This window comes from Oncorhynchus kisutch, linkage group LG6, assembly GCF_002021735.2.
Source record: "Oncorhynchus kisutch isolate 150728-3 linkage group LG6, Okis_V2, whole genome shotgun sequence".
Classification (NCBI taxonomy): domain Eukaryota; kingdom Metazoa; phylum Chordata; class Actinopteri; order Salmoniformes; family Salmonidae; genus Oncorhynchus; species Oncorhynchus kisutch.
In genome coordinates this window covers 68,024,411-68,049,719 of record NC_034179.2, presented here as the reverse complement: position 1 = coordinate 68,049,719, position 25,309 = coordinate 68,024,411, and the positions used below count along the sequence as shown (strand labels likewise).

The window sequence follows — 25,309 nt, the reverse complement described above, 5'->3', positions numbered from 1 at the left end:
TGGCATTTGTAGTTCTTTATGATAGTCACATTATCAGCTAATTAGCATTCTATTTTTTGGCAGGTAAATACAGGTGAATATATTGATACGTCTCCTTGTCCTAGAGTGAATTACAGTTATCAAAATGTCACTCCAGGGTAAGCCTACACAAAACACAGCCCTTGTTTTAAGTGTTTCTATAATCCCCTATGTGGAAAATGAATGATGGAAAAGTTATTGGAACGATGTTCTTGTTTCACCGCTAGGCTTTATGGGTATTATGACTCATACTGTGGTACTCTGTACTGAGATAGAAAAAAATATTTCTCACATTTAATTATTACTAACTTATTTTCTAAGCATATTGTTCTTGTCTAAGAGACAAAATACTGTCCAGTGTGGTGCTGTAAATACATAGCTATGTGTATCCTGCATTATTATTTTGTGTAAGCTATGTACAACACGGATTTAACTTTGTACATCTGAATGAAATAGTTTCTGTTTTGCTTTATCCTTTGATACTTCAGGGTGCTGTTCCTCAACCATAAAACATGAACAGTCTCTAACCCTCCAACGTGAGTGTAAGTTAAATAAAGCGTATGAATATGAGTAGCCCAACTAGGCAATATCCAATGATTTCTTATCAACAGAAACAAACTGGTCCAGTTTGTGTACCGCCACTGTTCTTTCAGAACTCCCCTTTCTTTCACACTCGCTACCTTGGCATCGTAACGTTACTGTCTCACGCACCAGTGCTACCGAGCTAGGCTATCAGCTAGTCTTCCGATTTTGTAGCTGAGACGCACCGGCTCCAACAACATTACGGTGTTGTATTGAGTCATAACTCTCCATAAATTTAAGACAAAGAGCTGTTTCTAATTGAAGGAACTGAAATATAGATCTTCAATAAACTAATTGAAGATGATTAAACTATTTTCTCTGAAGCAGCAGAAGAAAGACGAGGAATCTGCTGGAGGAAACAGAACAGGAGCCGGGGGTAAAAAAGCAAGCGCGGCCCAGCTTCGAATACAGAAAGGTAGGCTAACTGGCTTCTTTAAAAGCAGATGGTCTACTTTTAAACCACGAACATGTTTGTTTAATTAACGTGTCTGTCCACGTGTTTAATAAATGAGAAACGACAAAAACGGGTCTGTATTGGCATAGGAGGCTGAACTAGCTAGTTGACTAATTAGCTAGCTAGCCATCTGGCTAACGTTAGCTAGCTAGCTATTATGAAAACAAAACTCAAACGTCGCAGCCAGAAGATGGTGAAGCCAGGGAATCAACTCCTATTTACAACACTTCTTGTTAGTTAGCACCCTTGTTAATTTGCCCTGGTAGTTCAGTGACTTAGATAACGTTAGCTAGCTGAACAAATAACTGTATACCGTTATTTGTTCAGTAACTAGCCACGTTATCAGTGTTTCAATTTAGATGTGTCACTTAAGCAGTTTGTGCAAAAGAGAACACAAGCTACCAGTAGCTACACCCATTAAGCCGATAAAGTTAGTTAACTTGCTACTTCTGTCTGATGCTAACTAGTTCAAAAACGTGGGTATAGTTCTTCGTTATTCAACAGAATATCACAAACGTGTCTTAAACTATTGTGGATACCACTATTGATGTTATTGAGTAACGTAAAAGTAACCTTTGCTTTTCATTAGTCAGCAACTTGTACTATGCTAGTTAGCTACGTCAAGTCAGTACAGCTATCACTAGCCAGGATGTTTGCCACACTTATCTTTGGTTACAAACAGTTTTTGGCCAATGTGCTGCAGTCCACTGTATGTCTCAAAGTAACTGTGTACACATGTAGATAGGCTAGTTAATGTTGTCAATACAAAAGATACATGTGAGACATTGAAACGTTTCATACCTTTCATGACATGACATTTGGAACAGTGAAAGACTGACTGGGAGTTGGATGGCAAGAAATATATAACCTCAGTCTTTTAAAGTAGTTACAGGATTGTTAAGCCAGGTCTTTAGCTAATAACATTGATTCAAAAGAGAACGTGACATTTCCAGCTATCCAAAAAGAGGAAATGCTGTTTAAAGACATATGTATCATGTTTTGAAAGGCCCCCCACAACCATATCAACAAATATTTTCCCAGATACTTGGATAATGAAATTCAAACCACCCCTGTGATGAGTGTGGCGATTTTGTTCAAATAGCTCACTTGTTTGGTTCATGATCCTTGTAACACCATGGACCCCATATAAGATAACCAGTTTGACTGAAGCCCATGATTTTGAAAGACTAAGCTAATCTCCATTTCATAGTGGATGAAGGCTGTCTAAAAACCAACGGGACCTATATACCTAAAGAATGTTGTTTAGCTTTTAGGCTAAAGGACCACCACAGAGTCACAAATTGGTTTTCCTCTTTTTGAAGTGAACTGACTCTGTTTGCATATTTAACTTGTAGAAAAATATCAGTTGTTATTCAAAGCAGAATTTAGGAAATTACTGCAGGGCAACCATTACAGTTTGAAAGACCTCAGAGTGGGAGGGAAAATACCACCACAGGTGTGGGATCACCCCAGCACTTCAGAAGGAATCATTGGACTGTGCTGCTCGGGTGCCTTCAATACCATTTACACCCCACTTTTTGTCCGTAAAAAAAAAAAAACAGATAAGAAGAACACTTTGGTTTTCATATTTCTGCCAGGCAGGTTTCATGCATGCCACTGAAGGGAAATTTATTCAAGAAGTCTGCTATTTATTGAGACATTAATTTTCTCCTTGCAGACATCAATGAACTGAACCTCCCAAAGACGTGCGAGATCGTCTTCCCCGATCAAGATGATCTGCTCAACTTCAAACTCATCATCTCACCAGACGAGGTGTTCACTCTTTCCTGAAACAAGCTGTAGATACTTGTCAGAGAGAATGTCATATGTGTTTATTAAACATTTAACTATTGTACTCAAACTTGTACAGTTGCAACTAATTAATGGTCTGTAATGCTAACATAGTGGCCTATCAACTAATATCCAAGGATAAATACTTGGTACACAATGTATTATTTAGCACTGTACATTGACATTATCTCATGCCAACCCACCAAAAAGTCTATGAACAGCATTCATAGAAACCTGTATGTAAACACATTCTCAGGTTATTTTCTCTCTTTTTAGGGCTTTTACAAAGGGGGAAAGTTTGTCTTCAGCTTTAAGGTAAGGGGGCTTAATGTGGGTGGACAGACATCGGGACGAAATGAGTCACTACTTCCTTCTTCACACTAAACTGTTGTTAATGCCAATTACACCTGCTTGATAGCTATTGTTTTGTGGTATTTTTAGGGTTACAATTTGGTATTTGACGTTTTTAATGTCAGTATTGAATGGTTAAAGGCCCAGTGCAGTCAGAAACGTGATTTCCCTGTGTTTTATATACACTCAGTGGCCAGTTTATTAGGTAGACCCACCCACTACTGGGTCGGACCTCCCTTTGCCTCCAGAACAGCCTGGATTCTGCTGGGTATAGATTCTATAAGGTGTGGTGTTGAAATGTTACTCAATTGGTATCAAGGGACCTAATGTGTGCCAGGAAAACAGTTCCCACACCACTACACCACCAGCCTGTACTGTTGACACCAGGCAGGATGAGGACTCATGCAGTTTACGCCAAATCCTGACTCTGCCATCAGTATGAATCAACAGGAACCTGGATTTGTCGGACCAGGTCATATTTTTCCACTCCTCAATTGTCCGGTGATGGTGATCACGTGAAAACTGGAGGCACTTCTTGTTGTTTATAGCTAATAGGAGTGGAACCCAGTGTGGTCGTCAACGAGTTGTGCGTTCCAAGATGCCGTTCTGCAAACCTCTGTACTGCTTTCGTTTGTGGCCCGGCTGTTAGCTTGCATATTTCTTGCCATTCTCCTTTGACTTCTCTCATCAACGAGTGGTTTTCACCCACCGGACTGCCGCTGACTGGATGTTTTTTGTTTGTCGCACCATTCTCAGTAAACCCTAGACACTATCATGCGTGAAAGGCCTTCCGTTTCTGAAGTACTGGAACCGGCCCTCCTGGCGCTTACAATCATACCACACTCGGTCACTCATTTTGCCCATTCTAATATTCAATCAAACAGTATCAGAATGCCTGTCTGCCTGCTTTATATAGCAGGCCACTGTCTGTTAGGAGCGAACCATTTTCATGAACGGGGTGGTGTTTTCCACTCAGACCACTCCCAGAAAGTCAGAGCAAAATTCTTGCTTGAGAAACTGTTCTTTGCTAAGAAGCTGTTTTGGCTTCTTGTTTACCATTTTAATTGAAAACAATCACAGTAAGGTATTTATTTGTTACCCAGAAATAATTTGATATTGAGATAAAAATGGCTGCACTGGACCTTTAACAAAAGTTGTGCTGCTGCATGTTTGTACATTTAAGCTGTTCTCTTTTTGGTTATTCTGATTCTAAATGCCTTACAGAGATTCTCCTGGACTTTTTAGCCAGTAGTTCTGAAAGTAAAGCTCACGAGCCAAAAGAGGCCTCTGAAAACTGTGTGCTATATCACATACGCTAATTAAGAGTACCTTTCTAATATTGAGTTGAACCCACCCCACCCCACCAAGCCTCAATTTGTCAGGACATGGACTCTACAAGGTGTTGAATGCATTTCACAAGGATGCTGGCCCATGTTTACTCCAATGCTTCCCACAATTGTGTGAAATTGGCTGGATGTGTTTTGGGTGGTGGACCATTCTTGATACACACAGGAAACTGTTGAGCGTGGAAAAACCCAGCAGCATTGCAGTTCTTGACACAAGCCTGGCACCCCGTTCAAATGCACTTTACAGTGCCTTAAGAAACTATTCACATCCTTTGACTTTTTCCACATTTAGTTGTTATAGAATTTAAAATGGATTGAATTGAGATTTTTTTTGTCACTTGCCTACACACACAATGCACCATAATGTCAAAATGGAATTATGTTTTTCAAAATGATTGCAAATGAGTTAAAAATGGAAAGCTGAAACGGCTTGAGTCAATAAGTATTCAACCCCTTTCTTATGGCAAGCCTAAATATGTTCATTAGTAAAAAATAGACATAAGTTGTATGGACTGACTGTGCAATAATAGTGTTTTAATATGCTTTTTGAACGACTAACTCATCTCTGTACCCCACACATACAATTATCTGTACGGTCACTCAGTCGAGCAGTGCATTTCAAACACAGATTCAACCTCAAAGACCAGCCTTGCAATGAAGTGCACCTATTGGTAAATGGGTTAAAAAAAACAATTGCAGACATTGAATATGCCTTTGAGCATGGTGAAGTTATTAATTATTCTGTACAGTGTATCAATACACCCAGTCATTACACCGATACATGCGTCCTTACTAACTCAGTTGCCGGAGAGGAAGGAAACCACTCAGGGATTTCAAGATGAGTCCAATGGTGACTTTAAAACTGAGTTTAATGGCTGTGATTAGAAAATTGTGGATGGATCAACAACATTGTAGTTACTCCACAATACTAACGTAATTAACAGTGTAAAGAAGGAAGTCTGGACATAATTTTAAAAAATATTCCAAAACATGCATCCAGTTTGCAACATGGCACTAAAGTAATACTTTAAAAAATGTGGCAACGCAATTCACTTTTTGTCCTGAAAAGTGTTGTGTTTGGTCCAAATTCAATACAACACATTACTGAGTTACCACTCTTCATATTTTCAAGCATAGTGGTGGCTGCATCATGTTTTTGGTATGCTTGTAATTGTTAAGGACTGGGGAGTTTTTCAGGATAAAAAAAGAAAGGAATGGAGCTAAGCACAGGAAAAATCCTAGAAAAATATCTGGTTGTCTGCTTTCCAACAGACACTGGGAGATGAATTCACCTTACAGCAGGAAAATATCCTAAAACACAAGGCCAAATATACACTGGAGTTGCTTTACCAAGAAGGCCGTGAATGTTCCTGAGTGGCCGAATTACAGTTTTGACTTAAATCTATGGCAAGACTTGAAAATGGTTGTCTAGCAATGACAAGTTTTGACAGCGCTTGAAGAATTTAGAAAATAACTAATGGGTAAATATCGTACAGATCAGGTGTGCAAAGCTCTTAGAGACTTTCCCAGGACTCACAGCTGTAATCACTGCCAAAGGTGATTCTAACATGTACTGACTCAGGGGTGTGAATACATGTGTAAATTAGATAGACATTTTTGCAAATGTGTTGAAAATGAAATAACATGTTTTTACATTGTCATTATGGCGTAGATGGATGAGGGGGGGAAAAGTACTCTTCTAAATTCAGGCTGTAACACAACAAAATATGCAGTAAGTCAGGTATGAATACTTTCGGAAGGCACTAAGTCTTTTGTCTTGCCCATTCAACCTCTGAATGGCACACACACAATCCATGTCTCAATTGTCTCTAGACTTTAAAAAAAACGTATTTTAGCTGTCTCCTCTCCTTCATCTACACTGATTTTTGAAGTGGATTTAACAAGTGACATCATTTAAGGGATCATAGCTTTTACCTGGAGTCACCTGGTACTTCTATGGAAAGAGCAGGTGTCCTTAATGTTTTGTACACTCAGTGTAAGTGAAGATATGTGCACCACATCATTGCTCCCTCTCTCTCTCTGGTTCTCGACTGTGTGTGCATCTTGCTAGCTCTCACTCGAGTGGCGAGGGCTGAAGTTCATTGGCTAGAACTCAAATTGCTAGGGGCTGTCTCACTTGGGGGAAAATGGCGGAATACAGCTTCCAGAAAAACAGTTACTTTCAAACTAGGGATTTCATGGCTAATTGAGGTAAAACAGTCATTCAGATCATAGATTATGCATGTATGAGCTACACATTGATATATTCAGCCCAAAGTGTGAGGTTTAAAAAATACTTTGTGGTCGCCAAAGGTCCCGATCATGTCTTTAAGACTCTTGATGGTAAGCATGTTGTTAATAACTCTGTTACTCAAAAGAAAGTGAATAAGGTTAGAGAATATCTTACTTTGACTTCTTGTGACTGCTCTGTTTTCCAGGTAGGACAGGGCTACCCTCATGACCCCCCGAAGGTCAAGTGTGAGACAATGGTGTACCACCCGAACATTGACCTGGAGGGCAATGTCTGCCTAAATATCTTGAGGTACACCACTTGCACGGTGGTCACTTTGTTTTCGTTGTCTCGTTTGATAATTCAGAATGAGTACAGAATTCTACATTTTTACTATTATATCGAGCAGTGTCTTTTAACATCTCTTTTTCTCTTACAGAGAGGACTGGAAGCCTGTGTTGACAGTGAACTCCATCATATATGGACTACAGTATCTATTTCTAGTGAGTACAGGGATTATCCTATTTCCAATTTTGCCTAGCATAGTTTGATTACTCTTCCTTGTTCACCATGCTTAGAATCAGGAATGTAGCAGGATGTACAGTGCATTCGGAAAGTATTCCGATTCCTTGACTTCTTCCACATTGTTACGTTACAGCCTTATTCTAAAAATGTATTCAATCTATACACAATACCCCATAATGACAAAGCGAAAACAGGTTTTTAGACATTTTAGAAAATATATTAAAAATAAAACATAAATAGCTTATTTACATAAGTATTCAGACCCTTTCCTATGAGACTCAAAATGGAGTTCAGGTGCATCCTGTTTCCATTGATCATCCTTGAGATGTTTCTGCAACTTTGAGTCCACCTGTTGTAAACATGATTTGTTAAGGTGCACACATCTGTGCATGTCAGAGCAAAAACCAAGCCATGAGGTCGAAGGAATTGTCCGTAGAACTCAGAGACAGGGTTGTGTCGAGGCACAGATCTGGGGAAGGATACCTAAAACTTTCTGCAGCATTAAATGGAAGTTTGGAACCACCAATACTCTTCCTAGAGCTGGCCGCCCGGCCAAACTGAGCAATCGGGGGAGAAGGACCTTAGTCAGCGAGGTGACCAAGAACCAGATGGCAACTCTGACAAAGCTCCAGAGTTCCTCTGTGGAGATGGGAGAACCTTCCAGAAGGACAGCGATCTCTGCAGCACTCTACCAATCATGCCTTTATGGTAGAGTGGCTAGACTGAAGCCACTCCTCAGTCAAAGGCACATGACAGCCCGCTTGAAGTTTGCCACAAGGCACCTAAAGACTCTGACCATGAGAAACTAGATTGACGTCTTTGGCCTGAATGCCAATAGTCACGTCTGGAGGAAATCTGGGACCATCCCTATGGTGAAGCATGGTGGGGGCAGCATCATGCTGTGGGGATATGTTTCAGGGACTGGGAGACTAGTCAGGATCAAGGGAAAGATAAACTGAGCAAAGTACAGAGAGATCCTTAATGAAAACCTGCTCCAGAGCTCTTAGGACCTCAGACTGGGGGAAAGGTTCAGCTTCCAACAGGACAACGCAGGAGTGGCTTCGGGACAAGTCTCTGAATATCCTTGAGTGGCCCAGCAAGAGCCCGGACTTGAACCAGATCAAACATCCCTGGAGACCTGAAAATAGCTATGCAGCGACACTCCCACATCCAACCTGACAGAGCTTGAGAGGATCTGCTGAGAAGAATGGGAGAAACTCATCAAATACAGATGTGCCAAGCTTGTAGCGTCATACCCAAGAAGACTCGGTGCTGTAATCGCTGCCAAAGGTGCTTCAACAAAGTACTGAGTAAATGGTCAGAATACTTAAGTAAATGTTTTTTTTTGTAAATGAACAAAAAATGTAAAAAAAAAATGTTTTGGGTTGTCATTGAGGTATTGTGTATAGATTGATGAGGGGAACAAACTATTTAATCCACTTTTGAAAAAGGCTATAACGTAACAAATTGTAGAATATGTCAAGGGGTCTGAATACTTTCCGAATGCCCTATGACTTGGCTATGACTTTCAGATTCTGAAAGATTGGTCAACTGGTTGGAGCAGGTAGGAACACCTGGCAAATAACCACGCCCTTCTACTCCTCCTCAGGAGCCAAATCCAGAGGACCCTTTGAATAAAGAGGCGGCGGAGGTCCTGCAGACGAACCGACGGCTCTTTGAGCAGAATGTCCAGCGGTCGCTGCGGGGGGGTTATGTGGGCGCCACGTATTTTGAGCGGTGTCTCAAATAGCTCCTAGCCCATGTCGCTTTTCATTTTTTTTTTTTCCAAGATGCATTACCGTTTACACCTGAGACACTGACTGACACACAGACTTGAGTGGTCGGGGAGGGAGTGGGTCCATGGGGCCGGGAGGGGGAAGTATGGGGGGGGTCACTCGGGGGAAGGGAGGGGGTCCGAAGGTAAAGATGACAGGTTTGGATGGTCAGTGAATGTCGCTCAGAGAATCGGTCAATGCCACTACGCTGATGCCCACAGTTGTTATTTTGATAGACATGCCAACTGATCCTCCCACTCGTGGACAAGGACAAAAACACACAGACGAGATATGCACTTAGACACCTCTTGCTCCCTTTTACAAAAGAATTGCGTTGTATGTTTTGAACGCTATGCGAGCGCCTCTTGATTACTAGAGCTCTGAACCTGACGGATCGCACACATGCTTGGTGGCAAAACTTATATGCGCACGCACACACGCCTCAACAACATGCCTACTGACACATGCTATCACATGCGCACACGTGTTTCAGACAGGTACACATACCAACCCAGATGCATAATACAGGCCATAGACACACTGGCAGAGGACTGACTGACAGGACAGACGCAGACATAGATTGACAGGATCAGTAATGCAGGCAGGGCTGTTGTGGTATTGGGAGATCTTTTTAGTTTTGTTATGGTTTTCTGGGTGGGTGGGGTGGGTGTTAGATTTCATTGGGCAGGGAGGGAGGGGGGTGGGGGCTTACAATGTTTCAATTCTATTGTGTATATTGAAATCCCAGCTGTTCACAATGACTGCAATATGAATTATGTTAAATAAAATATGAACTGATAATTCTTGCGTCTATACAAATTACATGTCAATAGGACTATAATTCAATAAAGGTGTATTTTGTAACCAAACTCGAACCTTGGTTTAGGGTTTGAAACATGAGTTATACAACCAATAACATTTAATTGTACCTTTTCACTTTGGCTGTGCTCAAATCCATGGTAGTGAATGGTTATTTTTCTGGAATGTTGAGGCCATAAAACAGTTTACTCACAGGCCCATTTAACCAGTCAAGGCTCTGTTAGTGATTTGGTTATGTAATCATCTCACGGCTGCCAGTGGTGATTTAGATTTTTCAAATGAACCATGCGTTCTCACTTTAGTGGCTAGGATTCAACAGTGACAGGATCAGCTGAACAAAGATGCAATTGGTAGCCCCTACTGTTGAATTTGATGTCTTTGCCCTGGACCGACGCAATATACTGCTGGTTAACGCTTTCCATTATAATTGAGCTGTTGTGATGCAGTGTCCATGCTCTTCGCATTTGTCAATGTTGGGAGTTTGGTGCATCTCATGAAATGCTGGGTTTGAGTTTGCGCCTGCAAAGAGCAGGGATGAGGGAAAGACTGCTCTTGCACTCCAGCACCCTCTTGTGGCTGGAACAACAGCAGCTAGTGCAGCTGTAGTGATGTCTTTTATTTAACCAGCTAAGTCAGTCAAGAACAAGTTCTTATTTACAATGATGGCCTACCCAGGACAACGCTGGGCTGATTGAGTCCCATAGGGACACAATCACAGCCTGGATACAGAACAGGGACTGTAGTGACACCTCTTGAACTGAGATGCTGCGCCACTCAGGAGCCCCATGGAACAATAATGTAAAACATAACTGAGACAGTCTTTTTCCACCCAATACATTTTTATTGTTAAAATATTTAAAAACACATGGGACAGAACAGACGATAACAAGCAATACTGCCACAAAATAAATTACCAACTCATTGCTGTAAATAGCCTTACAAGCTAATAGCATCTTTCACAGCTGTCCACTTGAATTGTGTAAGGATAGTCATTCAGCAAATGTCTATGATCATCGTCCACCATTCTGACAACTGTAAAACATGTACACAATGCTGCAAACAGGACAGAATTCAATTCCAGATGTAGAACAAAAGTAGGTTGTGCAGCATTTCCCAAACTCGGTCCTCTGGACCCCAAGGGGTGCACGTTTTTGTCTAACACTACACAGCTGATTCAAATTATCAAAGGTTGATGATTAGTTGAAATCAGCTGTGTAGTGCTAGGGCAAAAAAATAAAACCTGCACCCCTCAGGGGAAACCCTGAGTTAGTGTGAAACAACCTTGAACAATACAAAAGATATCCCCACCAAGATAAATAAGAACCTTAGACTGAAGCCATTTTGACACAAATATTAGAAAATTGTGACAACGAAGAGGGTTAGAATACAAGTGTACCATTGTGATTTCAGATATCAATTCTGACTTAATGATTCCTGACCATTAAGTAATTAAAAGATTCCACACAAGTGTTTTGCCCCATCACCTGCTTTTCAGTGCATTGTGAACCTGTGTGTGTGCAATGAGTCAAATGTTCAGTGTGCAATGAGTCAAATGTTCAGTGGGTACTGGACAATGCCAACAGCTGAATTGGAGGTTGCAGGCAAAATGTAAAGATGAGACTTCTCTCCATCTTATTTTCACGCCATACGACTCCATTTCTCTTGGTCCCCTTCTGCCGTCTCACATACCTCATCTTCAAGCACAATCAACCTAAAATATTTTCACCAATATGTTCATCATCCACTCAAACTTGCACTCACTTTCCCACTGACTCATCCAAGCTAACCACACTTTAAACTTCAAGCAAATTCACCCTAAAACACTTTCACTTTCATAAATTGTCTATGCATGCACACACTCATGTCATCTCACCATTCATTCTCACTATCCTCTCATTCGGGCACACTGCTACACTGTGTGATCATGAGAGCCAGGGGCACCTCCCTGTCCCCAGTGCCCAGTAGAGGAAACATCCTCTCAGAGAACTCAGGCACGCTGAAGCTGTACACCTCCGAGCCAGTCTTGACATTGTAGAAGGTCACCTGACCCTCCTCACAGTCCAGGTAGACACCCACTCTGCGGAGGCGCACCGATGTCTTAACCTTGGTGAGGGCCGGAATAGTGAGGGCGCGCAGGTGGGTGCCCCCCCACCAGAGGGCGTAGTAACCACTATTAGGGCTCATGTCAAACAGCCCTTTCCTCTGGGCTGACTCCCGCACCACGCCCACCTTCCAGTCTTTATTCTCACCCACATTCACCTGAGATGAAGAGACAGAAAGAGAAATTGATACCGACAAAAGTTGAGTGGGGACGAGCATGCAAGGTTGAATCCTGAAAAACAAACCATTTTCTAACATCAAACGCCAAAATAAAGCCACTATTTAGTCATTTCTCCCACCCTCAAATTTCTATGAGATACCCCAACCCTTGACCCCTGCCCTCTCACCTCCCAGTAGTGTCGCCCCGAGTTGAAGCCCTCTTTGGCCAGCACGCAAGACCAGACGTCGAAGCGTTGGGTGCTGTTCCTGTAGAACTGCAGTTTCTCTCCTCTCTTTACCTGCTTCCTGTCGTCAGAGAGGATGAGGAAGGGGTACGCCGTCACTGGGTTTAGCGTCACATCCTCTGAATGAGAAGGAACACAAAAAGGTCAAGGCTCTGGTGTGAATGCCACAGCCGAATAATGTTAGGAATCATGGCCAAAAAGACAGTGAGATGGTGTCTTCTGTAAAAAAGACTATTTGGAGAGCTTTATTGGAAAACAACAGTCAATCACTACATCCAGTAATACAGTAAAAGCAATGGTAGAGATAAGACCAGGACAGGTTGGTATTTAGAATTAAGATCAAAACAACTCACCTAAATAAGACTGGATCTTCTTCAGCCCTGTACGAAAAAGTAATTACGGTGATTCTCTTTTCCAATACATAGAAACGACTATTGTATTGATTAGTTAAACCCAATGCAGCTGTCATTTTCTTTTTTTATATCAATAGCAGAAACTATCAGGAAATAACACTAGCTAGGTTTCCATCCAATTAGCGACAGATATATATGCAAGTATTCTAGAATCCCCCTTTTTTTTTTTTTTATAATAATGCATTTCCCACCAGTGTGCTTCCACCAAACTCACTTTTGTGGATAAAAATCAGTGGGTACTTTTTCCCCCGTTTAAGTTTTCAGGTACCGAACAAAAATGTTATGTTCAATGTATTTCCATCCCATTTTCAACTCTACAGATTGTGACAAAACTATCTGTTGCATTAAATAGCAAATGTGCCTACTCTGGTCTTGGCACGCATGCTCTAGCCAACAGCTCACAGATACTGTGCGGGTAGGCTACTCAACATGATGACATTATTATGGATAAAAAGGGAGAGTATTTGTATGCCAGACAGCAGTCAAGCATCACGTCACCAGAATAAGACACTCAATATTTATTGGAAAGGAAACGTCAAAAATCACAGGGTACTGAAAGTGCCCAGTGAAGTTCATAACTTTTCACCTGTAGCCTAATAAATTGCATGGCTTCCCCAAGACATAGCAAGAGGACCACACGCCATATCATCAAGTGACTCCACGTTTACTTCAATATGATGGTTGTCAATATTTCTGCATTTCTTGCCCAAATAATTTTACTGACACTAAAAAAATCCAACCATGTCGAACTAAAATTCTGTTAGCATTTTACAAATTGTCCCATTTCCATCACAGCTATCGTGATTATTTTTCATACTGTACGACTTTACTTGCATAAAACTATGGATGAAAATGTGGCTAGTGAGCAAAATTTTTTACACTTTTACAACTTTGACTGCACTGGGCCTTTAAACTATTGGTGAACCATTGTGAAGGTGGGGGAAGATGTTCTATTAGATGTGCGTGTTAAAAAAAAAAAAAGCATACATTGTCGAAATATATGAAGTGAAAAAAAAACGACAATCTAGGCCTATATCAAATTAGTTATTTTAAAACTTCTTCAGAAGAGGCATCGTGAATCACCAGGCACCAATCTTCTTAAAAATTGTATTTTAAGTAAGTAAACTAGGTTTTTAAGCTTTTTCCTTTACAACAAATCCTTGACCTTTGTCTAACATTTCCTTTAAGCTAAAACAAAGCCTCTGCAAAATATCCCATCTCATTACCCAATACTTCATTCACATGGGTCCTAGACATTAATCCAAAATAAAATCTTTGGAGTGAAGAGCTCACAAAGTGCAGACAGACATACCTGATCCAGATTTGATCTTTTTTAGATCTGAGGGGAGAAGAAACATGAAGACATGTTGTTAAATGGAAGTATGCGTGAGTACAGAATTAATGCAGCCATTGGTATCTCAATATCAAATCATTTTTGGGTAACAATTAAGTACCGTACCTTGTTTTCAATTAAAATGGTCAAAAAATAAAAACAGCTTCTTAGAAAAACGCTATTTCTAAAGAAATAATTTAGCTAGGACTGTCAGAGTGGTCCAAGAGGGACCTAATTGGAGGAGCTTAATGGTAGAGATGTCACTTTAAAACTAACTATTATTGGCAGAGAGTAGGGCAAAATCTGGTTTCAGGAGGCCTTTTCAAAACAGCTCTTACAAAAGTGCTTTATCATAGATTTAAAAATGTCACAGTATAATTCCAACCACAGTGTGGAAATACAGTGCCTTCGTAAAGTTCAGACCCCTTGACATTTTCCACATTGTATTAATATATTTTTAGAATAAGGCTAACAAAAACAATTCCTCAGCAATCTACACACAATACTCCACAATGACCAAGCGAAAAAAGGTTTTAGAATGTGAAAATGTATGCATGTACATTAGTATTCAGACCCATTTCTACGAAACTTAGGAATTGAGCTCAGGTGCATTCTGTTTCCATTGATCATCCTTGAGATTTTTCTACAACGAATGGAGTCCACCTGTCATAAATTCAATTGATTGGACATGATTTGGAAAGGCACACACCTGCCTATATAAGGTCCCACAGTTGACAGTGCATGTCAGAGCAAAAACCAAGCCATGGGATCGAAGGAATTGTCCGTAGAGCTCCGAGACAGGATTGTGTCGAGGCACAGATCTGAGGCAGGGTACATAAAAATGTCCGCAGCATTGAAGGTCCCCAAGAACACAGTGGCCGCCATCATTCTTAAATTGAAGATGTTTGGAACCTCCAAGAGTGTTCCTAGTGCTGGCCACCTGGCCAAACTGAGCAATCGGGGGAGCAGGACCATGGTCAGAGAGGTGCCCAAGAATCTGATGGTCACTGACAGAACTCCAGTGTTTCTCTGGACATCTGAGAACCTTCCAGAAGGACAACCATCTCTGCAGCCCTCCACCAATCAGGTCTTTATGGTAGAGTGGCCAGACAGAAGTCACTCCTCAGTCAAAGGCACATGACAGCCCACTTGGAGTTTACCAAAAGGCACCCAAAGACTCTCAGACCATGAGAAGCAAGATCTGGTCTGATGAAACCAAGTCTGAACTCTTTGGCTTGAATGCGAAGCGTCACATCTGGAGGAAACCTGGCACCATCCCTACGGTCAAGCATGGTGGTGGCAGCATCATGCTGTGGGGGTGTGTTTTTCAGCTGGGAGACTAGTCAGGATTGAGGGAAAGATGAACGGAGCAAAGTACAGAGAGATCTTTGATGAAAACCTGTTCCAGAGCGCTCAGGATCTCAGACTGGTGCGAAGATTCACCTTCCAACAGGACAATGACCCTAAGCACACAGCCATAACAATGCAGGAGTGGCTTCGGGACAAGTCTCTGCATGTCCTTGAGTGGCCCAGCCAGAGCCCAGACTTGAACCAGATCGAACAACTCTGGAGAGAGCTGAACATATCTGTGCAGCGACGCTACCCATCCAACCTGACAGCACTTGAGGATCTGCGGAGAAGAATGGGAGAAACTCCAAATACAGGTGTGCCAAGCTTGTAGCATTTCACCCAAGGAGACTCGAGGCTGTAATCTCTGCTTAAAAGTACTGAATAAAGGATCTTAATACTTATGTACAAGTGATTAAAAACAAACAAACATTTGCAACAATGTAACAGTTCTGAAAAAGTCAAGGGGTCTAAATACTTTCCGAATGCACTGCATGTACAATACCAGTCAAAAGTTTGGACACCTACTTATTCAAGGGTTTTTCTTTATTTTGACTATTTTCTACATTGTAGAATAATAGGGAAGACATCAAAACTATTAAATAACACATTTCCTTCCTCTGGAGGCCACCAAACTATATGCATGGAATGATCTTCTCACATTTGAGATATTGCCTCACATGCTGGTCACAAGCAGGAACTACTATTCTGAAACCAATTGAAAATCACTCTACAAACACTAAAGATTACTGATAACAAACCAAACAGTTACACCCGTTATCATATACAAGCATAATTGATTTAGCCTGGATAGCTTTAAACAGTATGTAGATGCAGATTCTTAATGACCAGGCTTGCATGGGCTTTCCAGGATAACAAAGGCAGTAAACTAGAGGGGATTGCGTTGTCCCTTTGACACAGTAAAATCGTCCTTCTCTGATAGAGCTACAATATACTGGAATGAAATGCCCACGGACTTGAGAAGCTGCACTGATGTACTTTTAAATTTGAATTGAAAACATGGCTAATATCTTTCCAAACCTGTACACATGAGTTGTGGTTCCTCATATGTTAGACGACAGTTGATGATAGTTGTCGTTAGAATGATATATTATTGGATGCATTTTTATTTTGTGTTGTTTTAGTGAGTATTTGTATTGTGGCTGTGTAACTGTCATTAGATGCCCTGGGATGACGGGTGTAAATGAGCTTTTGGCTAACCCTGGCACATTAACATGTTGAATTATTGTAATATTGATGATTAATGTGCATTGTCCCCTATAAATTAATATGGTTAAGAGAATGCCAAGATTGTGCAAAGCTGTCATCAAGGCAAAGGATGGCTACTTTGAAGAATCTCAAATATATTTTGATTTGTTTTACACCTTTGGTTACTACATGATTTTCATAGTTTTGATGTAGAAAATGGTAATAAAACAAATAAATACAATTGAATGAGGTGGTGTTTCCAAACTTTTGACTGGTACTATAATATATATGAGACGCAATTTAAAATTGACCCACCTCGTAGAGACCACTGACTCTTAGTGGTCCGTAGTGTCTGTATACTCATCATACTGTCGCTCTCCCGTAGGGAAGTAACTGAAACGCACGCATAATGGGTTATGGTAACAAACAAATAGGTTGGTCTACAACATACAGTGCATTATACTTTCAGGCCAAGTGTGATAATAGTTAGGCAGGTTGTGTTTCCTCATGTGTTCCTCCTGGTATTTTTACAACACACTTTTGTGAATGACTCATTCTTTACCTGACCGATGGATGACAGAAGGAATGAGTTCTATTGGCATGAGGTATTTGAGTAGGAATGGTATTTTGACTGCTTACAGACTAGACTGACTACTTTCAGAATACCTTTCCCCATATCTTCAACTCAGTCATTTATGAGAAACTTCACCCGAAAACCACAGTAAGGGAACAACTGATGATTTCTTTACAAAATAATAATGTTGTAGGGATTTTTGGTAACGATATGATGAACATTATGAAAATGATGCAAATAATCTTTGGTAACTGATGTCCATTTTGAAAAGGATAATGAGGATAATAAATAATGATGATGATTTGACTATGGTGTTTATGAGATTGGTTAAAACAATGAAAGTGATGATGGTGCTACTCACGGGAGCTTCGGGATTGCACCTCCCCCATGCGGATCTCATCCATACTCTTCTTCAATTCCCCCAGAGCCACCTTCACCTCCCCCAGAGAGAAATGCAGCGACACCTCCGCCTCGGCATCCAACTCCTGGGTGTCAGAGTCTGCCTGTATGGGGGCACTCGCCTCCTCAAAACTCTGAAAGGCATTGACAGATATGTTCAAAAGACTTACAGTTCAGAGTTGAACATCAGTGGAATGGACGTGGAGTGGACTCTGGCAATATCTCTGATAGCTTGCAAGTAGAGGCCATTGGAATGTACACGTGGAACACCAGCTGCATGTCCCATTGCCCTCAAAGTGCGAACCCCACCCAACTGTTACAACAGATAAGCTAAATGAAGTACATCCACAAATGATAAAAGGTGCCTCAGCTAAAACACATTCCCTCCGTACCTGGAGGAAGCCAATGTGGTCCTCAGACGTGGCCTGGGCTTCCAGTCTGGATCGCCGCACCTTCAGCTGGCCAAGCTCCTCCTCCAAACGGGTCACTAGCCCCTCCCCCCGTGTTTCCACTGACGCCCGCTTCTCCTCCATCCCGCCCACCAGCTCTTCACGGATCCTGTCCACCGAGCGACTCAGCTCCCCCAGCAACTGCTCCACCTCCGACATCTCACCCCGTGCATAGTTCTAGAAAAAACAGAAGGATTAAGTTGCTCCTTGACACTGATTTAAGGTCAGTTTCTTTCTCTCCAGATATGGTCATTATTGTGATCTCAGGTCACACAACTGAAAAATGTGCGGTTCATCAAGCCTAAAACGTGTGTTTAAATAAAAAAAAATAGTTTCTGTAATGTATCATAACAGGGGTATAGCAAACATCATTTGGGTGGACTAAACAGACTGTCTAGACCTGCTAATAGCTACTGGTTGACTAAACAAACTGTCTTGACCTGCTAATAGCCACTGCAGTGGGAGTAATGGTTGTTGGTACGGTCACCTAACACTAGACAGAGTGGTAGCGTGCTCTGATGAATATGACGCCTGACACGTTGAGGGGTTTAGTGAAGGGGTCAAATAGATCTAACACAATGTTGATACAATGTCGGGGCCTGTGAATCAGCTGCCTACCCTGACGGTCTCCAGTCGGCTCTTGAGCTCATTCAGACGGAAGTGCTTCCCCTCAATCCGGTTCTGAATCTCCAGTTCCGTCTTTCCAATGAGTTTCTGTGTGACAGACAAAGGACAGTAAAGAGATGGAGGATAAGAGACAAAGAGACCAATTATGTGAATGCAGTGTCATTGAGAGTAGATTTGGCATCATGCCAGTTCACTACTTGTCCTAACTAGACAATGCTGCCGTCCTGTTGCTGCTTAAAACAGGCTCTTAGGGAACACATTCAAGTAAAATGTGCTTTGAAGTACCAAAACAATACCCTAGAAAATATATATTTTTTAGATGCAAATAGAAAAACATTGCCTTTGAAATAGCCATATACATTTCAGACAACAATGAAATACATTAATTCAAAAAGATCACACGTTATTAATTTGCCTTGAGCCAAACCCATTATCCACAAGATTAGACCTAAATCATGTAAAATTGCTCATGTTTTTAGTCAGATGCCCGACCCAGAGAAATTAGGATTCTAGTGCATTGAATGGAAATGGGTTAGTACATTTTAAAAGTTCCCAGTCACTTTTTTACCCTCTTGGTTCAGGATTTTACAGTTATCTGAAAGCGAACCAGATAAATAGCCCGTCACCGTTTCTATGCAGGTTGTTTACATTAGAAATGTGGATGCAACTTAGACAAGAACATAACCAACTCCCATCTCAGATAATCTTTAGAGTAAAATCTGCATCGCACAAGGGATTTTAGTGGCTTGTTTACATAGGGGTTATCTATGTCATCTGCATTGCAAGAAGCTGAGAGTCCCCTATGACCTACAAACTCGTAGCCAATACTCAGTCTTTCAAAAGGTTCAACATACAAGTTGTAATATAAAAAAATAGTAACCTAAATAAAATACCTGACACTACCCTCTCTTCATTGGCCATTGTCTGTTTTGACTGTTAGGGCACACCAACCACAGAACTAGAATGAAATTATTTGTCTTTAAAAAAGCACACATCCAACCCCAGGAAACACATCACACCCTTAAGTAGCCTTCAGACCATAGCCTTGGTACAAAAGCATCTTTGAGCTGCTTGGGCCATTGAGGTTCTGAAGGGGTGTGTGCTCCAAGCGCCTGATGTGAAAGCTGCTTTGCCTTCTCACCTGTTTGTTGACTCGCTCTGTCTGCACGGACACGGTGCGGTGTGTGCGGTGCTCCTCCAGCACACAGATGGCACAGATACAGATCTGGTCCGTGCGGCAGTACACCTCCAGAAGCCGGTGGTGCAGTGGGCAGGTGCGGCCGCGAAGCGCTTCCCGGGGCTCCAGGAGCTGGTGGTTGGCATAGAAGGGCGTGTTCAGGTGAGGCTGCACATGGGCCTCGCAGTAGGATGCCGTGCAGGTCAAACACGAGCTGATCGCCACTTGTTTTTTCCCTGTACACACATCACATTTGATCATCTCCTCTAGGAACGGGTTGCTGTTGGCCATGGCTCCCGGTGTATTCACGTCCGACATGTGCAGCTTTCCTGTGCCGTAGTGAGCTTCTTTGTATTTCTCAGCGATATGGGCGAAGACTCGGTTGATGTTGAGCTGAGGCCGCTCAGGGAACTGATGCTTGCAGAGCGGGCAGGTGCAGGTGGTGCTGGAGGCCCAGTAGCCTCCGATGCAACCCTGGCAAAAGTTGTGTCCGCAGGGCGTCGACACTGGGTCGTTGAACAGGTCTAAGCAGATGGAACAGGTCAGCTCCTGCTCCGAAAACATCTCCAGGACCCCCGCCTCAGCCATCATTTTCTCCTACCAGAAGCCCTATGGGTGAGACAACATACTAGGTCACACAAAAACATTTCTACTAGTCCCAAAGGTCAACACATATGTCAGAAATAGTGAACTAGGCCTATACAGGTTCGATAAACCAGATTGCCATGTTGTAGAGGCTGATGACACCGGGCTAGATGGGCCTTGTGGTTGTAGCCCTAATTGTATTGAAGGAAGTTGAAGACATTTGCCATCACCAGTTCAATAACCAACACAGAGCACAACAACTGGCCTACTAATTCTACTGCTGGTCGATGTTAACCGACAAGTACTTAGGCTAGGAATTTAGAATTTGGCCTTCCGTCTGAGGACTACCCAAGCTGTTGTGTGTGTGTGTGTGGTGGTGACCCAAGTTAACATCGCTCAGGGAACTTCTCAATCAACAGCATATTATCTTGCAGAGAAGAGGTTAGGAAAAAAAATTGCACCAACAGAAACCGCTTTCAAAATCACAACTAGATTGTTTTAGAATGGGCCCAAGGCCTATTATCCCTCACAAGGCAAACAAATGATGGTCACAAAATTACAAGGGCTGATAAACAATTAATAGTAAGGGTTGCATCACAAGTAATTCCTACACAACAGTTTTATCAAGCATTTTGACTATACATTCTAAAAGATAACTAAACTTGACTAGGTGTATATTTTTGAATAAACTGAACACACCTTAACCGATACCAGAGTAGTATTTTTTTTGCCTGTTTTCAGACTTGTTTGTTGTCGATAAGAGGTGTGTCTGACAGTTGACAAACTATCACTGGTATGCACAGGTGCATTGTGGGCCACTTCCACCGGGATTGGCCTAACACCTGTTTACGATCAGTGCTGATTCACTCCAAGTGGCTGGCTGCCTTTGCTCACTCCATTTAAACGTGATTCGATTCTCATTTGCGGTACGTTTCGAGAAACACAAATCCCTCTACGTTCATATCACATCAAAAAAAGAATTTCACAAATGCAGAATACACACTCACTGTACACTGTTTTTACACAGTTGCAGCAGACAGTATTTTTCAGTGACAACATGTTTGTGGCGTCCATCTTCCATTTACACACATGTGTTCAGAGATGCAGATGGCTAATTAGCACAGGTAGTCCACTCTGTTTTCAGTAAGCAATCGCTGTAATGGAAATATGGCTCTGTGCGAACCCTAACCCGAAACATAATGAACGTATCTTTCATATTAGCAAGAAATACTTTTTTTTTTAAAGGTACATTTACCACACACCATTTACCTTTTTTTGTAACTATTTCTTGCTAATATGAAATATATGTTCCTTATGTTTACAAAACTGAACCTCAAGCAATGCGTGTTCATTTTTGGAGCAAGCACCTGGGCTCTTAACAAAAATCCAACGGTCAGAAGATACTATCGTCAATAGGCGCTAAAGCAGTTACTGTCTATGAATGTGGTTGTCTTTGCCATGCCTATATTTTTTCCATGGGTGTTAAGAAGGAACTGTACACCATGAACTCATGCAAGTCACATACTACAGCAAGGAGTTTATTGGCTCCCAAAACAAACAACGTGGGAAATGCGATGATGATGCAGAAGTCTGTGTCTGGTTTTTCAGAACGTTCTTTATTTGAGTCTATTGATATTTCTGGTCCTGCAGCATTCCATGACATTTTCAAAAGACTCTCTCCCACTCCTATGCTGTGTGTGTGTGTGATTTCTCAACTGAATTCCTACAGTGCACCTGAAAGCACAACAATAGACTGTTCTACCTCACATAGGCGTAATGGGAGCACAGAAATGCAAGAGAGATTGAAATAATTATTCTGCCATGATACTGACTGACAAACATCATCCATGTAATTTAAACTGATGTGTGAGCTTATGGCTTTTATCCAACCATGTTTTAAGAATCGAATAGTCACTGAAGACTAGTCTCTGATTTCAGTACTTCCATTATCATTTGAGCACAGGTCTCTGACCACAGGTTCATTTTCAGACAGACAGGCTGGCATTGAATTTCCAACATTCATTCTCCGCTTAGAGGCAGGGGACTCCATACTTCCGATGCTTTCCAACCCAATTTAACATGCAATCTGTCAGGTTCCTCATTACGTTTTTTTGTAGTTTGTCCCAAAAAAAGACTCCCTTGTCCAACCATTAATCTACCTGTGTGGCGTGCAAGTGATTTTCCCCTCGGTGACCCTAGAAATGATCAGGACACTGTGATGTCACAGGGCTTCACATCTGAGCCAATGGAAAATAACATATCTCTGTATGCTCTGTGTAGACTATAGTCAGTTTTGTTGCGTGTGGCTTAGATTGTCTCAGACATGAGTGAATGTGGATGTCATACCATACATGCTGTCAATGTATGTGAATTCCAATGCACCATCTCCCTCAATAAAAACAACAATGGCCTCTTTGTGATGCAGTAAATTACTCTTTCAACCCTAAGACCTTTCAAATGTATTTATTTGGAAAGTGATCCGTGAATCCAACAAATAAGTTATATAACCTCAAAAACATGGGGGCATGCTTTCAAGTTTCCCTGCCAGTCAAGTAAACAATATCCCAGGTCTTATCTACTCTAATCTACTACTAACAACTGCAGGCTGTCAAAAGGCCGATTCTTGTGTCCCATTCATGCGGCCTCTCTCAGTTTGGCCCAAATCCAATGGCTGTCCAAAGCCCAGGTTTAATTTACTGTATCCAGTCGCACCGATGTTACCATCCAAAATGACATGACACATGCATTGTGGTACTAGATTTTACACTTTACACGATTGGCGCTAGCTTGTCAAACCTGTTCACCAACAAGTTACGAAGAGGGTCATATGTAACCAAGTCTATGTAAATGGCTGTGAAGAATGGAAAATAAAATACAGTCAATGTTTGTCCTGTACTGAGGTCTACCTGGAAACCTCTCAGTGACTAAACCATTGTCAACCAAGGAACAATGGTATCTGCCAAACTGGGATGTTCACTGTTACATGTTCTGATGATAATGCCACTATTGAGTTGTGTGTGTTTAATTTTGAAACGTATCTGACCCACATCAACAGTCAAAAGATTGGTTGGAATGAAAACATAATAGTATTTACAGTACTGTAACTGTACAGCAATCAATATTGCTACACAAAAAAACATTGTATGAGCAATTGGTGTAATTGTAATACAATACATAGGCATATTTCACATACAAATAATATTTGTAAAAAATGGCTATAGGCTACTCGTGATCCTGTTACAAAAATTGTTGACACACAAACTCACCGTATATCTTTCTTCTGCAATGGAGTTGAAAGAATGAAATAAGTTTGTGACTGTCCTACAAAGCTGCTGTCACCACTGCCAAAGAAAGTACTTCCAGCTAGTCAGGTATATGTGTGATTGTGTGTGGGTGTGTGTTGTGACGGTTGACAACAGCTTGCACAGTAGTCAGGTGAGTTAGTGAAACAACTACCTTGCCCTCAAAGTATTCACACCCCTTGATGTTTTCCACATTTCGTTGTTACATCCTGAATTTAAAATGTATTACATTTAGATTTTGTGTCACTGATCTTAACACAATACCCCATGTCAAAGTGGAATTATGTTTTTAGAAATGTTTACATATTAATACAAATGGAAAGGTGAAATGTCATGAGTTAATAAGTATTAAACTCCTTTGTTATGGCAAGCCTAAATAACTTCAAAAGTAAACATTTGCTGAACTAGTCAGATAAGTTGCATGGACTAACTGGGTGAAATAATGGTGTTTAACACCATCTCTGTACCCCACACATACAATTTATATATAAGGTCTCTCAGTCGAGCAGGGAGGTTTTCCAATGGTTTGCAAAGAAGATGGGTAAAAAAAAATGTATAAAAAAAATAAGATATAGAATTTTCCTTTGAACACGGTGAAGTTATTAATTACACTTTGGATGCGGTATCAATACACCCAGTCACAACAAAGATAAAGGTGTCCTTCCTAACTCAGTTGAGGAATAGGAAGGAAGGCCAATGGTGATTTAAAGCAGTTACAGAGTTAAATGGCTGTAATAGGAGAAAACTGGAGGATGGATCAACAACATTGTAGTTACGCCACAATACTAACCTAAATGACAGAGTGAAAAGAAGGAAGCCTGTACAGAATACAAATATTCCAAAACATGTATTCTGTTTTCAATAAGGCACTAAAGTGATACTGTAAAATAATGTGGCAAATAAATTAACTTTATGTCCTGAATACCAAGTGTTATGTTTGGGGCAAATCCAACACAATGCATCACTGAGTCACACTCTTCATATTTTCAAGCATGGTGGTGGCTGCATCATGTTATGGGTATGCTTGTCATCGTCAGCGAGTAGGGAGTTTCTTTTTAAAGGATAAAAAGAAAAAGAATAGGGCTAAGCACAGGCAAAGTCCTAAAGGAGAACCTGGTTCAGTCTGCTTTCCAACAGACACTGGGAGACAAATCCACCTTTCAGGAAGACCAGGAACCTGAAGCACAAGGCCAAATATACACTGAGTATACCAAACATTAGGAACATCTTCTATGGCAAGACTTGAAAAATGCTATCTAGCAATGATCAACAACCAACTTGACAGAGCTTGAATAATTTTTAAAAGAATGGGCAAATATTGTACACTCCTGGTTTGTAAAGCTTTGTAAAGCTCTTAGAGACTTACCCAGAAAGACTCACGAGCTGTAATCGCTGCCAAAGTTGATTCTAACATGCATTGACTCAGGGGGATGAATACTTACCTAATCAAAATATATTAGTATTTTCTTTTCCATTAATATAAAAAAGTAGAATTTTTG

At 41.2% G+C, this 25,309-nt stretch overlaps 2 protein-coding genes across 3 annotated transcripts; one reads left to right on the top strand and one right to left on the bottom strand.

The window, feature by feature from the left end:
• Nucleotides 1-632: 632 nt before the first annotated feature.
• On the top strand, nucleotides 633-9,936 carry LOC109893274 (NEDD8-conjugating enzyme Ubc12). The gene is made up of 6 exons (XM_020486411.2): nucleotides 633-1,015; nucleotides 2,733-2,827; nucleotides 3,122-3,160; nucleotides 6,981-7,084; nucleotides 7,212-7,275; nucleotides 8,907-9,936. The coding sequence occupies exons 1-6, from the start codon at nucleotides 901-903 to the stop codon at nucleotides 9,045-9,047; spliced, it is 558 nt and encodes a 185-aa protein (XP_020342000.1). The 5' UTR covers nucleotides 633-900; the 3' UTR covers nucleotides 9,048-9,936.
• Nucleotides 9,937-10,879: 943 nt separating this feature from the next.
• btr30 (bloodthirsty-related gene family, member 30) lies at nucleotides 10,880-24,451 on the bottom strand. 2 transcript variants are annotated; one of them, XM_020486410.2, is made up of 10 exons: nucleotides 23,775-24,451; nucleotides 19,888-20,532; nucleotides 18,738-18,833; nucleotides 18,063-18,296; nucleotides 17,633-17,804; nucleotides 17,013-17,090; nucleotides 14,121-14,147; nucleotides 12,749-12,775; nucleotides 12,339-12,514; nucleotides 10,880-12,150 (listed from the first exon to the last, which is right to left on the bottom strand). In XM_020486410.2, the coding sequence occupies exons 2-10, from the start codon at nucleotides 20,512-20,514 to the stop codon at nucleotides 11,785-11,787; spliced, it is 1,803 nt and encodes a 600-aa protein (XP_020341999.1). In that variant the 5' UTR covers nucleotides 20,515-20,532; nucleotides 23,775-24,451; the 3' UTR covers nucleotides 10,880-11,784. The 2 variants fall into 2 exon arrangements, with proteins under 2 accessions (XP_020341999.1, XP_020341998.1); XM_020486409.2 differs by lacking the exon at nucleotides 23,775-24,451 and adding an exon at nucleotides 21,208-21,377.
• Nucleotides 24,452-25,309: the final 858 nt, after the last annotated feature.

Excerpts from the sequence above, each read along its gene's own strand:
- LOC109893274 (XM_020486411.2), top strand. The coding sequence starts at position 901 with ATGATTAAACTATTTTCTCTGAAGCAGCAGAAGAAAGACGAGGAATCT. Across the intron at positions 3,161-6,980 it reads AGTTTGTCTTCAGCTTTAAG|GTAGGACAGGGCTACCCTCA; the intron begins GTAAGGGGGCTT and ends TCTGTTTTCCAG. Across the intron at positions 7,276-8,906 it reads GACTACAGTATCTATTTCTA|GAGCCAAATCCAGAGGACCC; the intron begins GTGAGTACAGGG and ends ACTCCTCCTCAG.
- btr30 (XM_020486410.2), bottom strand. The coding sequence starts at position 20,514 with ATGATGGCTGAGGCGGGGGTCCTGGAGATGTTTTCGGAGCAGGAGCTG. Across the intron at positions 14,148-17,012 it reads GAGTCAGTGGTCTCTACGAG|ATCTAAAAAAGATCAAATCT; the intron begins GTGGGTCAATTT and ends TTCTCCCCTCAG. Across the intron at positions 12,776-14,120 it reads AAAGATCAAATCTGGATCAG|GGCTGAAGAAGATCCAGTCT; the intron begins GTATGTCTGTCT and ends TTTTTCGTACAG.